At 34.9% G+C, this 19197-nt stretch overlaps 3 protein-coding genes across 4 annotated transcripts; 1 reads left to right on the top strand and 2 right to left on the bottom strand.

The window, feature by feature from the left end:
- Positions 1-957: 957 nt before the first annotated feature.
- Positions 958-3591, bottom strand: LOC106767186 (dolichol-phosphate mannose synthase subunit 2). 2 transcript variants are annotated; one of them, XM_022782966.1, is made up of 4 exons: positions 3275-3591; positions 2112-2325; positions 1375-1488; positions 958-1287 (listed from the first exon to the last, which is right to left on the bottom strand). In XM_022782966.1, exons 3-4 carry the CDS (start codon positions 1462-1464, stop codon positions 1135-1137), a joined length of 243 nt encoding a protein of 80 aa, XP_022638687.1. In that variant the 5' UTR covers positions 1465-1488; positions 2112-2325; positions 3275-3591; the 3' UTR covers positions 958-1134. The 2 variants fall into 2 exon arrangements, with proteins under 2 accessions (XP_022638687.1, XP_014507512.1); XM_014652026.2 differs by lacking the exon at positions 2112-2325 and having other exon boundaries at positions 3275-3588.
- A 3926-nt stretch (positions 3592-7517) lies between these two features.
- LOC106767634 lies at positions 7518-9404 on the bottom strand. Its single transcript, XM_014652564.2, has 2 exons — positions 9168-9404; positions 7518-8210 (listed from the first exon to the last, which is right to left on the bottom strand). Exons 1-2 carry the CDS (start codon positions 9287-9289, stop codon positions 7712-7714), a joined length of 621 nt encoding a protein of 206 aa, XP_014508050.1. The 5' UTR covers positions 9290-9404; the 3' UTR covers positions 7518-7711.
- Positions 9405-15614: 6210 nt separating this feature from the next.
- Positions 15615-17591, top strand: LOC106765980. Its single transcript, XM_014650741.1, has 2 exons — positions 15615-16843; positions 17027-17591. Exons 1-2 carry the CDS (start codon positions 15615-15617, stop codon positions 17589-17591), a joined length of 1794 nt encoding a protein of 597 aa, XP_014506227.1.
- The last annotated feature ends 1606 nt before the right edge of the window (positions 17592-19197 follow it).

Below are 19197 nucleotides of genomic sequence, written 5' to 3'. Positions count from 1 at the left end.
GTGGACCGTGACCACTTGCACCCCTTAACGCCGCTTCCCGAGGCGGCAAAGCTTCGGGTGACTTCCACTCGAAGCCTGTCAGTTTCCTTTAAAGGAGAGGCCTTTTTTGCTGCCCATTAACGAGACCAAAGCCTTCACTGTGGAAGGCCACAATGCCATAGCGATGGAGGGCCACTCCAGTGAAGGGGGAGAATTCAAGGTCGACGGATCAGCATCGGTGGCCGGCAAGGACCAGGCAAGTGGATCATCTTTCCAAGAGTGTGGATATCAGTGATAAGAAGAAGGTTGTTGAGAATGGATTTGGGAAAATGGTGAGGGATTTGCATATAAGTCAATGGTGGTGGAAGGTGAAAAGAGAAGGGCTTCTTTTGATGGGTTAGGAGGGTTGAGTTTGAATTTGGGAAAAGTTGAGTTGTTGAAAGATATAAGAGTTGTTGAAAGATATAAGTATTGTTAGTAATAATTCTATTGCCAATGTTAATAATCATAATAATAATAATTCTAAACCCTAAACCCTAAACTTGAGAATGATGGAAAGAGCAACACCCTTAAGTTAAATGTGAGGGATGAGAGTTCCTAAACAAATAAGGAGAGAGAGAAAATAATTATAATTTTTCCCAATCATAGTGAAAACAGGTCATTATTTGTATTTAAAAAAGTTTGGGAGTACAAAAATAAAAAGGTAGGATGTAGGAAAAAAAGCACTATGTTTTGCGATCCATGAAAGTGGTATTTACTTCTTCAACTTGTAATGCTGAGACTCGTCACGAGTAAAGCAATGGGTAGTTAAGTGATACACAATTGTCCACGTGAATATTATCATTGTACATATTAGAATTTCTTTCTCCCGCCATCCCCTTTATAATTAAGTATCGCGATACTCATAATTGATTGATTTAAATTTGTCAGTTCGTTCTATGCTAAAGTTCAGCATTGGTATCGGGTATCATTTCTCACAATCAGTAAGACTCCATTTATCATATTTTACAACCTTTTGTGGCATGCATTATTGTAGACAAACAGCACAGTCTAGGTAAAGCTTTTCTTAACTTGAATGAAATGTTTGAAAATATACCTTAATACATTCGCTGTTTCAAAACTCAATAATTGGTACAACAAAACGGAAAATGAAAATCAAGCCTTCTTTTTTTTGGATTTGAGCATCACGACTCCAACAAATATACTTAAGAAGCAAAGCAGTGCAACGCCAGCAGACACTGGTATTAGTATGGCATACTCTTGAGGTAAAAAGTATTTGTGAACGAAATGATCATCATCTACAAAAGGCTGAAAAGACCACAGGATCAACAAATAAAAATTGTAATTAAGAATAAAATGCGAAAACTATCATTCATTTAAAATACAGTCACGAACCAGGATGATAACCCAAAATGTATAGTAGGTAAATATCGACAAGCTCATAACGGATAACAGAAATCCAACTGCTCTGTCTGCTAATTCCATTTAGTCGATGATTGCTCTCACTCCCTGTTGACAACAAAAGACACAAATAACTACCCCCATTCTAAGTATTAGATAATAGAAACGCCCATTAAAAGTACGCCACAAAATCAAGAGTAACTAACCATCAACAAAATATTGTTAGCGCTATGCACACGTAAGTGTTGCAGTCCCAACAATGACTTGGTAATATTCAAACCTTATATAATCGAACGTTGCGCTATCCTTCTATTGTTTTACAGAACAAATTGAAAAGTCTGCTAGTACAAGTTTGATAAAGGAAAGAATTCTTAAATTTCCCAAAATTTGATAAAACGTGCTTTTGGAAAATTTGGAGGTTTCTTCAGAAGTTCAGCTTAAGACTGTAATAGAAAAGACAATATCCTCACCCAGAGCATCAGTAATCAAAAGTAAGGATGAACAACATTAACTGAACTGCATTGTTAAAACCTAGAGTCAAGTAAAATATAATTCTTCTAAACTAAACTGAACTAAAAAATAGTTAAAATGAATTGAACTGAACTATATTTTATTTTATCAAACTCTACTACATTCTGAATTGTACTTAACTATGGTAGAAACTTAACTGCACTAATTTTAACTCAGTTTAAGTTTTCAATCACAAATCAGAACAGAGCAGATCAGCAGACCTGCATGACAAGAGTCGTGGATGCAGGCAGGTGCACAGATCAAAAGAGGGTGCCTGCGAGCACTTGGTGTACCAGAAAAACACCAGGCATGACAAAAAAAACTGCCAAAGACCAGTGGTCCAAGGGTTATGGAGCTCTGCAGATAGTGGCTCCAATAGTGACAAAAAAAAGCCACTATTGGACGGACCAATGATTTGAAATCAACAGAGTAGTTCTGCAACAGTTTTGGAAAAGTATAAAGCTATAATGATTTCTGTTCATCTTGGATATGTTAGAATTATGAGTTGTGTGTACGAGGACAAGTGGACTGATGTAACCCATTATTGTAGCAAATGATTCAGCAAATTAGTTTCATTAATGCAGAACGTTAATTGCTCACCCCATAATGACCACAGTATTCCACCCATCATAACCCCCTATTTTCCAATTCATTCCTACTCTCCAATTATCTATGGATTAAATTCCAAAATGAAACCTAAGCTTAAACTAAACAGAGCGCATTAACATCATAATATATATGAACATGCATCTAATATATCAAATATCTGATTAATCAGAGGCACATAATTTAACATTAGTATCATCACCCCCTAATCAACACAGCCTTCCCTTTTTTATCACTATCAACTAGAATAGATAGCAACCCATTTTATCAGTTTGTATTTGCGTAAATTTCAAAAGAACGAGTATAATTAGGGACCAGTAAAATCATAATTACCTAAGCTTCCCAAACAGAATATAACCACATGAAACTGATTCACGTGTAAAATCATTAGTTCCTCATAAACTTTTAAACGTTCTGGTTTTGTGAAAACAAGGCATATCATTGTAATTTTTCAGAAACACAAACTAACTCCTAAAGCAATAAACAAATGTATCCACACTCAAACCCAACCAGAGAACAGATATAGACCCTTATCCGGCTCGAACCAAATTAATTACACCCCACATTACATCCAACCTGCCTTAATAAAAACATCCGAACTTCACAAGCCAAGGAAAGACATAAAATTTCCAGAAACTACCCGTTATACAATCCAACAATAGATTAGCTCCCCATACATATACATTTTAATTAAACCCCCAAATTCTCAGGAACAAAACCCAACTTCCACACATAAACAACAAGAAAAGCAAATTAAAACCAGTTTAGTTCCCCATACCTTGATCCGAAGTCCTTACGGCGACCTCTCAACTCGAAAACTCTTCCAATACTTCACGCTCTCACCCTCCGCGTCCACTGCTCACGGTTCTCCTCCGTCCTACGTCCTGTGTCCTCTTCTCTTTCTTTCCCAAAACGCGTTGCTATTTCTCTCTCTTGCTCTCGCACCGCAGAACCTCCCCTTCGTTTAGGTTTTAGGGTTTCGAAGAAGGAAAAGAAAAGGGAATGAGAGGAGAAGGAGCTCTCGTACCTAGTCGACGGAATACGATTTTTCCGTTTTCCCCTTTCCCATTTTACTTTGGGCTTCTCGGTCTAAACCTTAAGTTATTAAAAAATAAAAATAAAAAATAAAATAAAAACAAGGTAAAGCAAAATAAAATACACAGGATAATGTATCACTCACCACTAAATCAAGCTTATTTTGCTCATATTATGTCCTCTTTATTTTTATTTAACTTGTTTCGCCTATTTTTCTTATTTTTACATTTTTAATTCAATTAATTATTTATTTCACACCATCACAGACATATTCCCTATCCTAATTATCCACATGGTATTAAAATAAACCTTAAGTCAATATATTTAATTATTGACTTATACTTGGTTGATATTGAAATCATGGAGCCTTACAAAAACTGATAATTATACTAGTTTTTTTAGGTATGAGAAGCTTATAACTCTAAAATTATCACTTGGGTCAATAATTTTGTGACATACATTCAATTAACAAAATATAATACTACAAAGGAGGTATAGATCACTTATCTCAATTATGTACATAATCTAATTTTTTCAAACAATATCAACTTTGAAATAGATATTTGTGCACTAAAATAAAAATGACATAAGCACTCACGTTGTGTTGTGTTTTTAGGACCACCCGGTCAGCCAAAGTATCGGGGCTGACCATCCAGAAAATAATTGACCAGCTGGAAATTAATCTAAGCAATAATAGCTATTAATGGACAGTTAATGAATATAATAGTCATTGATTGAGAATTAATATGAATAATCTCATTTAATGGTGACTAATGAGTCAAACTTCATGATAAACTCATTTTAATAATTTATAAATATATGTTTGATGGAAAAAGCAGGTAATTTTATTACAAGATTATTAGGCAAAGTTACTTGCTTCTGCAAGCACCCTCCCCCACCGCTAGGACAGGAGAAGAGAGAGAACAAGGTAACCTGGGGGATGGAACATACGACTTTGAATGCTGAGTAAGGAACCTTCATGCCTTACCCGAAACACTTTCTATTCCAACTAGATCACATTATTTTTCTACATCTAATGTCATTACAATTGATCCTTTTGATAATCACAACACTCCACCTTCTTCCATACCAACTCCAAAACTAGTCTTATCAATTAGAGCTACAACACCAGAGAGTTTGTATCTGTTGTTCCCTCTACTACACGTGCTCAATCATCTTTTGAGATTACTGTTCCTTTTCCACCTATTTGACCCAAGTGTAATTGTAAGTCTACTCAACTACCATATTTTGTTTATTCCTCCTATTCTGGTTCATTTGTCTCCTTTATCGCCTCTATTCATAGTCTTTGTGAGCCTTCATCCTATAGAGATGTTGTCTGTGATCCTCTTTGGCAAAATGCTATGGTTGAGGAACTTGCTACTCTACATCAGACTCATACATGGGATATAGTTCCATTGTCGCCAAGAAAACGTCCAATTGAAAGGTATAAAGCTAGACTTCTTGTTAAAGGATATAGTCAAGAGTGTGGCATGGATTATAAGGAAACATTTGCTCTTATGGCAAAGATGATTATTGTTTATACATTGATTGTTGTCATTTCTATTTCTCAATGGAAGATTTTTCAAACGGATGTGAAGAATGTCTTTTTGAATGGAGATCTACACGAGGAAATCTACATGACTCCAACTTTAGGTGTCTCTCACAAATTTGGTGAAGTTTGCAAACTTCAAAAGACTCTTTATAGTCTCAAACAAGCACCTTATGCTCAGTTTGAGAAATTTTCTACAATAATTGTTTCTCTTGGATTTGTTGCTAGTTATCATGATTTTGCTTTATTTCTCAAGAGAACTAGTGCATTTGTATTTTGTTATCATTATATGTTAATTTAACAATATAATTACTAATGGTGATGATTTTGATGTAATTGCATCTTTAAAAGCTGCTTTATTCCATTACTTTGCTATGAAAGATTTAGGTGTACTACATTACTTTCTGGGTATTGAGGTTGATTCTTCTCTAAAGGTCATCTTTTGTCTCAGTCCAAGTACATTGCTAACTTGTTTAAACATGTTTGGCTTATTGACAACAAGATTGCCAGTACTCCCTTAATACAAGTGCATAATATTCCCCATCGGATTGTGTTTCTTTGACTGATTGTACTTTATATTGAACTATTGTTGAGAGTCTGGTTTATCTTATTGTCACCCATCCAAAGATTGCATAAGTTGTTCATATTGTTAGTCAGTTTGTTTCAGCCCCAACAATAGTTCATTGGGTTATTGTTCTTCATATCCTCAAGTATCTTTGGGACACTCAATTTCAGTTTCTTTTACTTCCTTTTATGTCGTCTTTAGACTCGAATGCTTATTGTGATGCAGATTGAAATAATGATCCTAATGATCGAAAGATTGCATAAGTTGTTCATATTGTTAGTCAGTTTGTTTCAGCCCCAACAATAGTTCATTGGGTTGTTGTTCTTCATATCCTCAAGTATCTTTGGGACACTCAATTTCAGTTTCTTTTACTTCCTTCTATGTCGTCTTTAGACTCAAATGCTTATTGTGATGCAGATTGAAATAATGATCCTAATGATTGAAAATCCATTACCAGGTTATGTATTTTTCTTGATGATTCACTTATATCCAAGAAGAGTAAGAAACAAGATGTCACATCTCGATCATCTACAGAAGCTGAGTGTCGCACAATGACTTTCACTACATGTGAGATTATTTAATTGTGTTGGTTACTTGCAAATATGAGTGTCTATTTGAAAAATCCTATGCCTTTTCACTGTAAGAATAGAAGTGTTATTCATATTACTAACAACCTTATTTTTCATGAGCAAACCAAACATACTAAAACATATTGTCATTTTACTTATCACCATCTTTAGCTTGATACTATATCCTTACCGTTAGTCCATTCGGCTTTACAAACTGCAAATATGTTTACCAAGTTGCATAGGCTTTCATTTTTTATTTGACAAACTCTCCATGAATTTACACTAGCATTATAAATATTAGGGATGATGTTAACATAAGCTCATGTTTTAGGTCCATTTCCTTGTGGCTTCTAGGTTTACCTTTGTGCTTATATATAAAACCTTTTGCATCATCTCTCACGGCACTCAACATACAATTCTTTTTCATATTTCTTTTGATTTCTACACAAACCATGAGTTATGATTTCTTAACAGGGCATTCTAGAATAGAGAGATTAGTGTGCTAGATTATTTTATTTGAAATCCTTTTGGATCAAGATATCTGGAACATGTATATCATTAACTACTTTGGAGAACTATGTACAACTTAAATATGTGCCCATTTGAGTTGTTTTGTGTTAAACATCCAACAATATACAATCATTTAATTTCTTTCCTAATTCACTGTCCTTCAATCCGTCTATATGTGAAAATGAGAGATACATTTCTCTAACAAGGCTAATAGAGAACTCACTTAATAATGGAGATGAATTTATTAAAGGGCACATTCATTGATTAATAAAGAAAATAAATTATATTTTTCTCCTGCAGTGAATTTGGTGCGAGAATTAATTTTAATCGGTAAAAAGAATAGCACATTTTAATTCATTTTTGTTTTGTATTTCTTCACGAAAAAGTTGCGATTTAATATATTTTTTAACCACATTGCTCTATCAAAGTCTCATTCGGTATAGCTTATAAAAGGGGAAAAAAATTCTTTGGATATACAATTATTCTGCTAGAACATTATTCTTATAATTTTGGTAAAATCATGATATGATTTAATTTAGATTTCAGTTTTGTGGGATAACTTTTTCTGTTCAGTTAAATATTTGGAGTTTTTTTTCATGTAAACGCTTTCTTCTAACTTTTTCTTACACAATCAAATTTTTTAAGTTATTTTCTGTACTACTGTTGTCCGTACTATGCTTCATCACCCAACTTCATGCTAATTTAAAGAATATTTTTACGTTTTTTTTTTGGTCGATGCAAGTTCATGGTGTAAATTATGAAATTTTGGATGGTGGTTTAATTGAAATCAATCTTGTTTATTTCATTTCCTAGGTACCTGCTAGAATTTGTTGATCAATTCTGCGGTTCTGAAACAGATAAATCCTACAAAGTTCAATCTTCAAAAGGAAGATCAGCAAACTATGTACAAAGATTATTGAAAAAACAAAAAAAATATGTTTGGGGCAGAAAATAAAAGCAGCTTCCATCAGCACTGGTTTCCAGCATTTACCAACTTTTCCCCTGCAAGAATATATGATGTAAGCTTCGCAACATCCATTGCATTATGTCCTTCCTAATAACATCACCTGGCCAATTTACTCTGTAGTTTGGCCTAGAAGCATGAGAAGCGTCGATATTGAGGTGCCTGCAATGGGTGGAAGTTCCAGCAAGACTTTGAGGCCGCATCATCTTTACAATGGAGGGGAGAGGCTTTGACCATATGCTTTTTTGTTGGAAAACGGTGTTTTGTTTACCTGATTTCCTCTTGAATAATTGATAGTAACTATAAGTTTTGCTGTTGGAAAAACGTGATACAAGATTTGTCATTCTTAAACTTGGGCGAGGAGCACCATTGGAGGGTGATCCACCCTGAGTTTGAGCCCGTGGTTTCATTCTATTTAGCCTCTGCAAAATGTAGTTTCCCATATTCCTACCAAATGTAATGTCTCTTTCTTGAATGGTCCGATTAGCTTTGAGTGCTACATTGAATACAGCTCGTGTTCGTCTGTGAAGTAACAAACAAGTAAAGAAATTGTGTTATTAGTAACAGCTACAAACATTAATAATCATTTTGATGTGTTCATAGCAAAGCATAGGGAAATATCACGCAATGATTACATCTCAAATCTGACTGCTTATGCTTTGAATGCTTAGCAGCAAGAAAATTCGCCTGCTATCAAGAGCCTAACTAATATATTCTTTTGAAAACACTAAATTTTCTGTCCTCTGGAAATAGAAGGCAACGAGAACTAAACTAGATCCTCCTAGAATGATTGGATACAATACTTATTAAAAAACATTAAATCCCTTCATGGTGTTCCTCGCATGATTTCCCGGAAAATGTAATCCATTCAGAGCAGATTCCATATCCCCAAACGACACCAAGTTTTAAACATGTTAAAACACGCAAATGCCTTTCACTGACAGCACCGGCAACTTGTCACTTCTAGAAGGACATAACATTTCCTTACGCAGAAACTTGACTTCATGAGCAAGAAATTAAAAACAAAAAATTGGGGGAAAAATGGATATTCTCATAAATAAAAGCACGTTTGAATACAAAACTAAAAGAGCTTTAGAAAATAAGTTTTATGTATGTAGCCAAAAAGTTCTCAATAACTCGTTTTTCCTGATCCAGACAGGTCTAAAGTCGATTCAGACGTCCAGCATCCACAAATTCACATGAAAGGAATAAAAAAAAAAAAACAAAGAAACAAAATTTCTCGTTCAAAGGATAGGCAATGAAAATTTTCCTGCTCTGAGATATAAAATCATAACATTCTAAATCCAATACCTAATAAGACAGTCCTAACATGCATAACAAAACTAAAGCAACATTATTGACACTATGTATAATCTAAATCGCCCAATTTATACATTTCTTTACTTCTTTTTCAGGAACACGAATCCAAACCGCATTAGCATGAAATGAAGCAGATCAAAGAAGAGAAAAAAAAAATACCGATGAACAAATTGACGGATCTTAGGCGCTAGGATCCTACGCTGAATCCTGAGGGCGAGCTTGTAGGTTCGCTTGATGCCCAAAAAATAGGCAGTGGCAAGGGTAATCTCCCATAACACCATTTTCTTTCTCACCCAGATTCCTACGTGGCTGTGTTTCTAGGGTTTATTAATTTTCTCTACGAACATTTGATTTAATGCATAGCTCTCTAAATTTGCACGATATGCTTGTTGCCCAAGATTTTGATTACTTTGGGATCGCATCACAGCCATCTGTTTCCCTTGTCTCATCGTAACCGTTGGATTTTGCTTTTGTTTTCTTTCAACCGCTTAAAAATCTGTGTACTTTCTCCTCCCACAGTATGTAAGTATGGTATTCTGTTTTGCTAATTGAATAATAATTATTTTTCAAGTTCTTATCAATTTTGAAACTGTTAATTTTCTATCCTTCTGTAAAATAATTTTCGAAATTATTGGTAGAAATCTATCATTGTTAAAAAGCTTTGTATTCATTTTTCACTGTGGAATTCTCGTGAGAGTGAACGGGAACGTGAGGGGGTATTCAACTAACATTTTAAAATGTTTATGTAAGAAAATGTTGTTAATTTCTAAAGATTTGACTCATCCAAAATTAAAAAGAAAATAGAAAAGTCTATTATATCTTCTTGGAACGTGGTTTCATTCCTACAAGAATGAGTGACAAATAGAGCAAATGTTAAGTCCAATCAACTAAGAGAGATCGAACCAAATTGATCCAAGTAGATGTTAATAGACAACGACAAATGCACTAGTGGTACATAACAAACAATAAATATTGTTTTATCTACAAGGACGTCAAATATTAAAATTGAAATATAAAAACATATGCATTAACATCACAAAATTATAACCAAAGAAAAGAAGAAAGTCTTTTTCTAAGTTACTAAAGAGTTGTTCCAAGCTCTATTTGTGCTCCTTATTCATATCCACATCTCCCATTCATAGTCTATCTTCCTCTCCAACATCAAAAGGAGGAAAACCTTCATGGATGAAGGAGAAGGCCCAAGGAAGAACAGGTGAGTTTCCTAACACCCTTAGTAATCTCCAAGAGGTTTTCTCAAGCTCTTAAAGTGTTTCTCTATTGTGCAAAATGAGGAATACCTAAAACTATTGTGGAAGACATGTATAAATACCCAATTTTGACATGTCAGCACTATTACTACCCAGTGTCATATCAATAACACCTGACGCAACCAAATAAAACATAAAATAATGGCCTTTGAAGAACCACCGCCCATATAGCTTCTCTTGTATGTGGCCTTGACGCCATGTATCTACCGCCTAATGTCATCCCCTACAACATTGATTGCTTACTGTTTTTGCAATGCTAGGCTTGATTCCAACAACGCCTAATGTTGGTATTTTCTCTAAAATGATATTTTCTTGACTAAAACATGCTTCTTTGAGTCTTCAGTTGTTTTCCTCTACAAGAAATGCTTGTTATTCACTTATTTAACACACTCAAAATAGAAATTAAAGGTAAAACAAGCATTAAATAACCAAAATACAAAATAATTCAAAAACACAATAAACGTGAGGATTAAACAAGATAAAAGCTAAGGAGAGTTAATTTTATTCATTAAAACCAACACACAAAAACACATAAAAATCAATGTTATCAATATAATCGAGTCAACCCAAGTTGAAGCTTTAGGTGAGTCAATCAAGGTCAAAGAATTAAGTCGAGTCGATCTAGATCAAAATTCAAGATGTCTTTATATAGGCTGAAGATTGAGAGCGGATGACCTAAGCTAAAGATGTTAGTCATTTTGGGCCACTCATATATATATATATATATATATATATATATATATATATATATATATATATATATATATATATATATAACAAATCATTAGACGTGTAAGGGTCATTGTATATTATTAGTCAATTATAAAGTGATCTAATTAAGTAAATGTGGTGAAGGACATATATGTCATGAAAGGTTTATTATGTAGAGACCAACAATAATTTTAATTTATTGAAGGGGCCAAATTATAATTATTGAAACTAAAGAAAAGTAACCATAGAGATTACGTAAAGGGTCATGGTCCCCATCTCTAAGCACACGTATCATTCTTGTATCTTTTTCTTTATCCCCATCAGAAGAGAAATACAAAGGCAAAAAAGGTGTTCTACAAAAAGAAGATCAGTTACCAAATCAGATTGTTTATTAATTGTTCCCAATGTTTAATCTTCAGGTACACTTCCACTTTACTATTTTAAGGATATTAGGAACTGCTTTATTTGTAAAGGTTTATTGCTTGTGATTATTATTAATTTGTATGAATTATAAATCTAACAAAAGATTGAGACAAGTTGGCCATGATTGTAGGTCAAGCCAAGTCATCCTAAATCAAAGGTCAAGCATAGTCATCTTGGGTCGAAGGTGGGGTCGAATCATTCCAAGTTTGAGTTCAAGCCAAGGTTTCCTGGGTCGGAGTTCAAGTTAGGCCAAAATTCAAACCGAGTTGACATAGGTTGGAGTTCAAGTCTAGTCGATATGGGCCAAAGTTCAAGTTGAATCGGCTTGGATTGAAGGTCAAAGAGTCGGCCCAGTTCGAAGGTCGATTGAGTCGGTTAGGCCGAATACTGGCCAAGTCGGCCTGAGGTGAAGGTCAACTAAGTCGACCCAAGACAAAGGTCAATTGAGTTAACCCGAGTCAAAGGTTGATCAAGTTAGCTTCGCCTAAAGTCCTAACAAGTTGGGCTTGGTTGAAGATCTAACAAGATGGAAAGTCAACGAAGTTGTCCTAATTGAAAGTTGTGACGAAATAGTCCTGATTAAAGATCGAGACGAGCTAATCAGATAAAAGGTTTGTAGAATCAATCCTAGACAAAAGGTTGTTTCAATCAGTCTCAATCAATGGTCTAACTTCAAGGTAAACCTAAATTAGTTTTAGCCAATCGAGACGAGTTCTTTCCTATTAAGTTTGAATTAAATAATCTCGAATAGAGCAGATTGGATTTAGATTTGATTTTGAAAAGTCAATTCCATATTTACCCTTAACTACTGAAGCTATAAAATAATTCATCAACCCCCCGTATGTATCGTAATAGAAATTTTTTTTAGAGGAGTCACGATTCGCATAGTGCGATTCCTATTATTATAAAAACCGTGCATCTATCCATATATCTCTAAGCCAACACTCCAATATTGCTCCACCATAGTGCTTTCATTTTCTCATTTTCTCTGAACCAGTTCCTTACTTTTTTTCATACTTTCATTTCCCCATCTAGCTACTCATTTTTTCAATATTAGTAGGTGATTAAAAATAATAATTTCAATATGCTTTTTTCTTTTAACTTTAATGTAAAATTAAAATTCTTATCTATCTCAAACTTTAATAAAGTATATTTAGTAAACTTTAAAAATAAATAAATATAATCATTTTAAACCAATTGAGTTATTTTTTTTTTACATTCTTTATTTAAAATGATTATATTTATTTATTTATTTAAATTTAAAATAACTATTTGTTTTATGTTTAAGAAACTATAATGTATCAAAATTTAAAATATGAAACAATTTTAAATTTTCGTCCAAATCTTACCTACATATTTTAATCCTTAAAAGATTATAGCTAACCTTTTACTAAGCTATTTTTGCCTAACTTACAAATCTTGTTTATTAAAGAATGTATTCAATTGTTGGACCAAAATAATAGGAAGCTTGTACCAAAGTCTATAGCACCAAGGTTTGGTAATAAAAAGCAAAGAAAGTTCTTCAATTGTATTAGTATATATCTAACTAAGGATAACAACGGGTCAGGTCAACATTGGATAGTTTGATATTCGAACTCGACCTGCATGTAAAAAACTGTATCGTTACTCGTCCCACTACCCGTTGGATACTGCATAAAAAAAAACCCGCAAATTTTTCCTCACCTGCGAATACCCGTTTTTCAATAGTGTGTGCATCATTATCCAAGCCCAAATTCTGGCCCAAACTTTATTCTTCTTTCTTTTTCAAAACTCACAAACCCTAGATCTTCCCTTCAAAGAGAAATCGGGACTCCAAAAACTGTTGAGTTTATTTTGTCCAAGATCTATACCAAAGCATCTCACCCACTACCCGGATACCTCATAAAAAAAACCCACAGATTTTCCTCACCTGCGGATACCCATTTTTCAGTAGTGTGTGCATTATTATCCAAGCCCAAATTGTGGCCCAAACTTTATTCTTTTATCTTTTTCAAAACTCACAAACCCTAGATCTTCCCTTCAAAGAGAAATCGGGACTCCAAAAACTGTTGAGTACCAAAGCATCTCAGATCTACACCACAACATCTCATATCTACATCAAAGCATATCAGAAGTGTTTCCATTATTTGAGCAAAGCATAAGCAGAGTTGAAGATGGGCTCGTCGACGTACTGGTACAGTGTTTTCTTGTTGGGGGTTTGCAGTATGGTTGAAGGTAAAGGCTGATATGGAAGATTGAAGGGGTCTTGGAACAAGGTTACTATTGGTTGCAGGTTTCGAAAAAGATGGTGGATCTCACGAAGGAAACGGTGGGATTAAGTTTTCGTGGGTTCTGTTTTAAGGTATTATAATGGAAGACTGTGATGAATTGATTAATTGAATGGCTAAAGGTTCAACATTTGAGGAAGGTTCTTTGGGTGATGAAAATGAAATTTGGTCTTTGATTGAAATGGGGTTCGAGACAGACCAAACTTATTAGGGTGCTAGAATTTCTACCCTTAGATCTTCAGGAGGCCAAACCTCCAAAAGGTCAAATGTATTAAAAGATGAGTAATGTGTGAGTAAAATGTAATTGCATTCATATCTTAGTTTAGGTCATTTGCATACATAATTGTATTGATTTAAAGATTTAGTCATGCATTATCTCTGTTTCGGATCATACATGGGGATTTTGTGTTTTTTGTGTACATTGGTGAAATCTAAGTGTCAAAATCACNACTTTGGATGAATTGATGTACAAGATACAAAGATGAAACAGAGAGTTCAACAACCGAGTTGTGAACAGTCTCACAACCTGTGGATTTTGCTTTAAAANGCAGTTGCAAAACAGAGAGTTCAACAANTGAGCTGTGAAAGTTCCCACAACCTGTGGAGTTAGCTCGAGAAAATAGAAGACAAAACANNGAGCTTCACAAGTGAGTTGTGGTTTCTACCACAACCTGTGGATTCATGTCAGGAAATGCAGAATTAAAGCAGAGAAGAGCACATGCAGATTGGGGATTTTTCCATGGGCTGTGAAAGTTTCCAGGAGCAGTTACTAATCTCTTTTATGACTGATTTAAAGAGATTAAAATTAAGGAGAAATTGAAGGAAGTTATTGAAGGGAAGTAACTACTCTCCTAANAAGGAGGAATTAGTGGAAATTAGGGGGATTGGGAAAAAACGTGGAAAGGGAGATAAAAGTGGGAATTGACGTGCAGACAGCTTCTCCTTCATCTTCTTCTTCTGCAGCTTTTTCATACTTTTGTTTTTGAACTTCCTTTACATTATGCAGAACTAATTTTCCATTTGTTAGAGGATTGATGTAGTACTTTTGATTATACTTTCTGAACCTTTTCAATTGATGTTGTTTAATTTTAATTATCCTTGTGTTCTATTTATGTTTTAATGTCTATTCCATGAGCAGTTTCACAATTGGAAGATTGGTAATTGTTTGCGTTTATAAATAGAACAGATTAGATGTTGTCACAATTGGGAAATTGGACACAACTAGTTAGTTTGAAATTGAGATGTGATTGTTCTTTATGATCTTATTGGATTTGTAACTGGCCTAAGGGATTGGGGGTTCAAATTCAATGGATAAGTTTGCCTATCTAAGGGATTAGGGGTAAACAAGCTCGTAATAAACTCTAGTGAATAATTATAATTTACACATCGATTGAAAAGGGGAAGAATTTATATGAGAAGGTATGAAATCAATTCTCTAACATTGTTTATATCATTTGAATTTCCATCACTTGTTTATGTTCATCATTTTACTGGATAAATTTTATCACTCAAAATTAAGTAAGTTAGTAAACTAGTACTCAACTCATTCAATCCTTGAGGACGATATTTTGTTACTACAATAACGATTGGTACACTTGCCAAACGTACATCAAGTTTCTGGCGCCGTTGCCGGGGATTGAATTTTTAGTTGATATTAGTGATCTAATTGGCTTAAGATTTGAGTTGTTAACTTCTTTTAGTAACGTATAATTTTTGTGCAGTGTTTTTGTGTCTTTAAGTTGTTTATGCGAGGTACTGTTGCTCCGGAAGATTTACTTTTTGATTCAGAAATTGAACGCACAGCCAGAAGCAACAGAAGTAGTGCAAGAAGAAGAAAGAGAGAAAGAAGAAAGGAACAAAGACGAATTGAACACGAAGAGGAGACATCAACAATGGCAGAAGAACAACCTGTGAGAAGAACTCTTCGAGATTAGTCAATGTCAAATCCTAACTGCTATCAAGGGAGCATCGTGAGACCTCCTATTCAAGCCAGTAATTTTGAAATTAAGCCTGCCTTGTTACAAGTCATTCAACAAAATCAATTTGGAGGTGCAATTTCAGAAGATCCTAATTCTCACCTGGAGAATTTTCTGGAAATCTGTGATACCTTGAAGATTAAAGGAGTCTCAGATGATGCAATTCGTTTGAGGCTTTTTCCCTTTTCTCTACGGGATAAAGCTAAAAACTGGCTTCAATCACAACCTCAAGGAAGTATTTCTACATGGGAGGAGATGGCTACAAAATTCGTAACAAAATACTTTCCTCCTTCCAAGTCAGTGAAAATGAGAAATGAGATCACTACCGTTGTGCAGCAAGAAACTGAATCCTTATATGAGGCATGGGAAATATATAAGGAGCTTATGAGGAAATGTCCACATCATGCTCTACTAGAATGGTTGCAAGTGCAGATTTTCTATAATGGTCTTTCACCCTCTTTTAAGGCAATTTTGGATGTAGCAAGTGGAGGACCATTTAATCTGAAAACACCAGAGGAAGCTTTGGAGACTCTTGAATTAATGGCAAACAACACAGTGAATATGCAGTTTGACCGTCAAAATAGAAAAGTTGGAGTGTTGGAGGTTAATACTTTGGATGTTATCTTAGCCCAAAACAAGTTGTTAACACAGCAGATTACTGATTTGACTCAGAAGCTGGGAAATATGCAAGCAAATAATGTGAATACAAGATCTCCAGGGTGTGATTTTTGTGGAGGAATGCATCAGAATGGTGAATGCCAGGCCACTCACCAAGAGGCACAAGTCAATGCAATGGGACAACAACAAAATCAGTTTTCTACCAACTTTAATGCAAATTGGAGACCCCAACAAATGAGACCTTGGAGTAATCCAATCCAATCTAACCCACCAAGGCCTCCATATCAATATCAAGCGCAACCCAGTAATCAAGGAAACAAGATGTCTACGTTGGAAAATGCATTAGAGAAGCTAACGATGCAAACTTCTACCTTTGTGGACCAGACTTCTAATTTCATGAATGAGACAAGGACCAACTTCAAGAACCAAGAAGCTTCAATCAGAAATTTGGAGAACCAGATTGGTCAGCTTTCAAGACAACTCTCGAAGAGATCTCCTGGCACATTCCCTAGTGACACTATAAAAAACCCAAGGGAACAATGCAAGGCAATTCAATTGAGGAGTGGAAGAGTGTTAGAGAATGAAAAAAAGAGTGAGATGGAGAGAGAGAAAAAGAAAAAAGTTGATGAAATAGTAGAAGAGAGTGCTGAAAAAGAAATTGAGAGAAAATGTGAGGAGAAGGAGGAGGGAGAAAAAAATCAAGAGAGTGAGAAAAAGATGNGTGAGTATGTCCCTACAATTCCATTCCCTCAAAGGTTGAAGAAGCAAGAACAAGCCAAGNAATTTGCAAGATTTCTTGATGTGTTTAAGAAGCTCCACATTAATATTCCATTTGCTGAAGCATTGGAGCAAATGCCAAGTTATGCTAAATTCATGAAAGACTTGCTGTCAAAGAAAAGGAAGCTTCAAGAAGATGAAACAATTATGCTCACAGAGGAGTGCAGTGCAATAATTCAACACAAATTGCCTCCAAAGTTGAAAGACCCAGGAAGCTTTGTCATTCCATGTGAGATTGGAAATATAACTGTGGGTAAAGCATTATGTGACCTCGGAGCAAGTATCAATTTGATGCCTTTGTCCATTTTTAAAAGGTTGGGTATTGGTGAAGTAAAGCCCACCATGATAATTCTACAATTGGCAGACCGGTCGATGACTTATCCTTATGGAATTGTGGAAGATGTTCTAGTGAAGGTGGATAAATTTATTTTCCTAGCTGATTTTGTGGTTCTTGACATGGAAGAAGATGCTAAAGTCCCAATCATTTTGGGAAGACCATTCTTAGCCACAGGAAGAGCATCGATAGATGTAGAACAAGGATAGTTGATGCTAAGAGTAGCAAATGAAAAAGTCACGTTTTCTATGAATGAAGCAGTGAAGCACAAGCTTGACAAAGAAGACTGTTTCAGGGCAGAAATAATTGAGTCTCTTGTATTGGAGGAGATAGACTTCCACGAGACGAAGAATCCAATGGAGAGAACTCTACTGTCAGGGATGGAAGCAAAAGAGTTGAGTAAAGAAATTAATGATGAAGAGGTAGTGAAGTGTGCTCATCCATTAGAAGTCATCAAGCCATTAATTTATTCCATAAGAAGTCATGTTGTACCCAAGAAAGGAGCTCATTCACATCACCACGGTGAAATGATCATCAAAAGTTTTTATGTTTTCAAAAAAAAAAAAAAGAGAGAAAAGAAGAAGACCCTTCTTCTGTTGATACATTTGCTCAACTCCAGCAGTCCATTACTGAACTCCAAGCTCAACAACTCCAACATTATCAAGAGTTCATACAATTTCGGGATACTCAAATTCTTCATCCGAAAAATGTGGAACAACCTTGCAAGAAGTTCTCACCATGCTCCGCTTTCATCATCAGTAATCTTGTGAGTTGTAGCCCCCTGTACTTTTTACTTTATACATTGGGAACCATGTAAATAATTAAGCTTGAGGTGTTCTTGTGCATGACATCATTTTTACATTTGCATGTTGCATATCATGTTTAAATGGAAATGTATCATCTTAGCTCTAAGTTCTATGTTCTGTACAATGACATTTTCTAAGCACACTATGAGTACATATTTCTGATTGCTTGTTGGGAAACTTCACACACTACACAGTGAGACTTGACACTGACACTTAAGGAAGATAATTTTTGAGATGTACAAGTTAGAAAATGCTTTTTGTTAGGTTTCTATGGTGACACTCACTGCACTTGGTTACTGGAGAATTGTCTTCAAAACAAAATTACAAAAAAAAAATAGTAATAAATATTGAGTGAATAAATTGACACCCCTTTGAGACTGTATGTTACTGGGGAAGAGACACTCCTTTGAGACTGAGTGTGGCAAATAATTGAGTGGAAGATCCATGCTTAGTTGGCAGGTAAGTGTCTTCTAAGTGAGGAACCTAATAGAAAATTTTTCCTATTATCTGCCTTGATGTCTAGTGTTAGACCTCAATTAAGTAATTGCACTTAGGGTCCCAATAAGTTAGCCGTCATGTTGAAAACATTGTGAAGTTGTGCTTAAGGAATATCATTGTTTGAACTGAACTTGAGATGAGAGGGTATGTTTCCATTTAGATTCATCCATCATTCTGTGTGCATAATCATTCTGTGTTAGTTGAATTCTCTTTGCTTGAGGACAAGCAAATGTCTAAGCTTGGGGTATTTTGATGTGTGAGTAAAATGTAATTGCATTCATATCTTAGTTTAGGTCATTTGCATACATAATTGTATTGATTTAAGGATTTAGTCATGCATTATCTCTGNTNCGGATCATACATTGGGATTTTGTGTTTTTTGTGTAGATTGGTGAAATCTAAGTGTCAAAATCACAACTTTGGATGAATTGATGTACAAGATACAAAGATGAAACAGAGAGTTCAACAACCGAGTTGTGAACAGTCTCACAACCTGTGGATTTTGCTTTAA

Source organism: Vigna radiata, chromosome 7 (assembly GCF_000741045.1).
Source record: "Vigna radiata var. radiata cultivar VC1973A chromosome 7, Vradiata_ver6, whole genome shotgun sequence".
Classification (NCBI taxonomy): domain Eukaryota; kingdom Viridiplantae; phylum Streptophyta; class Magnoliopsida; order Fabales; family Fabaceae; genus Vigna; species Vigna radiata.
Note: the sequence above shows the minus strand (reverse complement) of the source record. Positions and strands in the feature narration are given on the sequence as shown.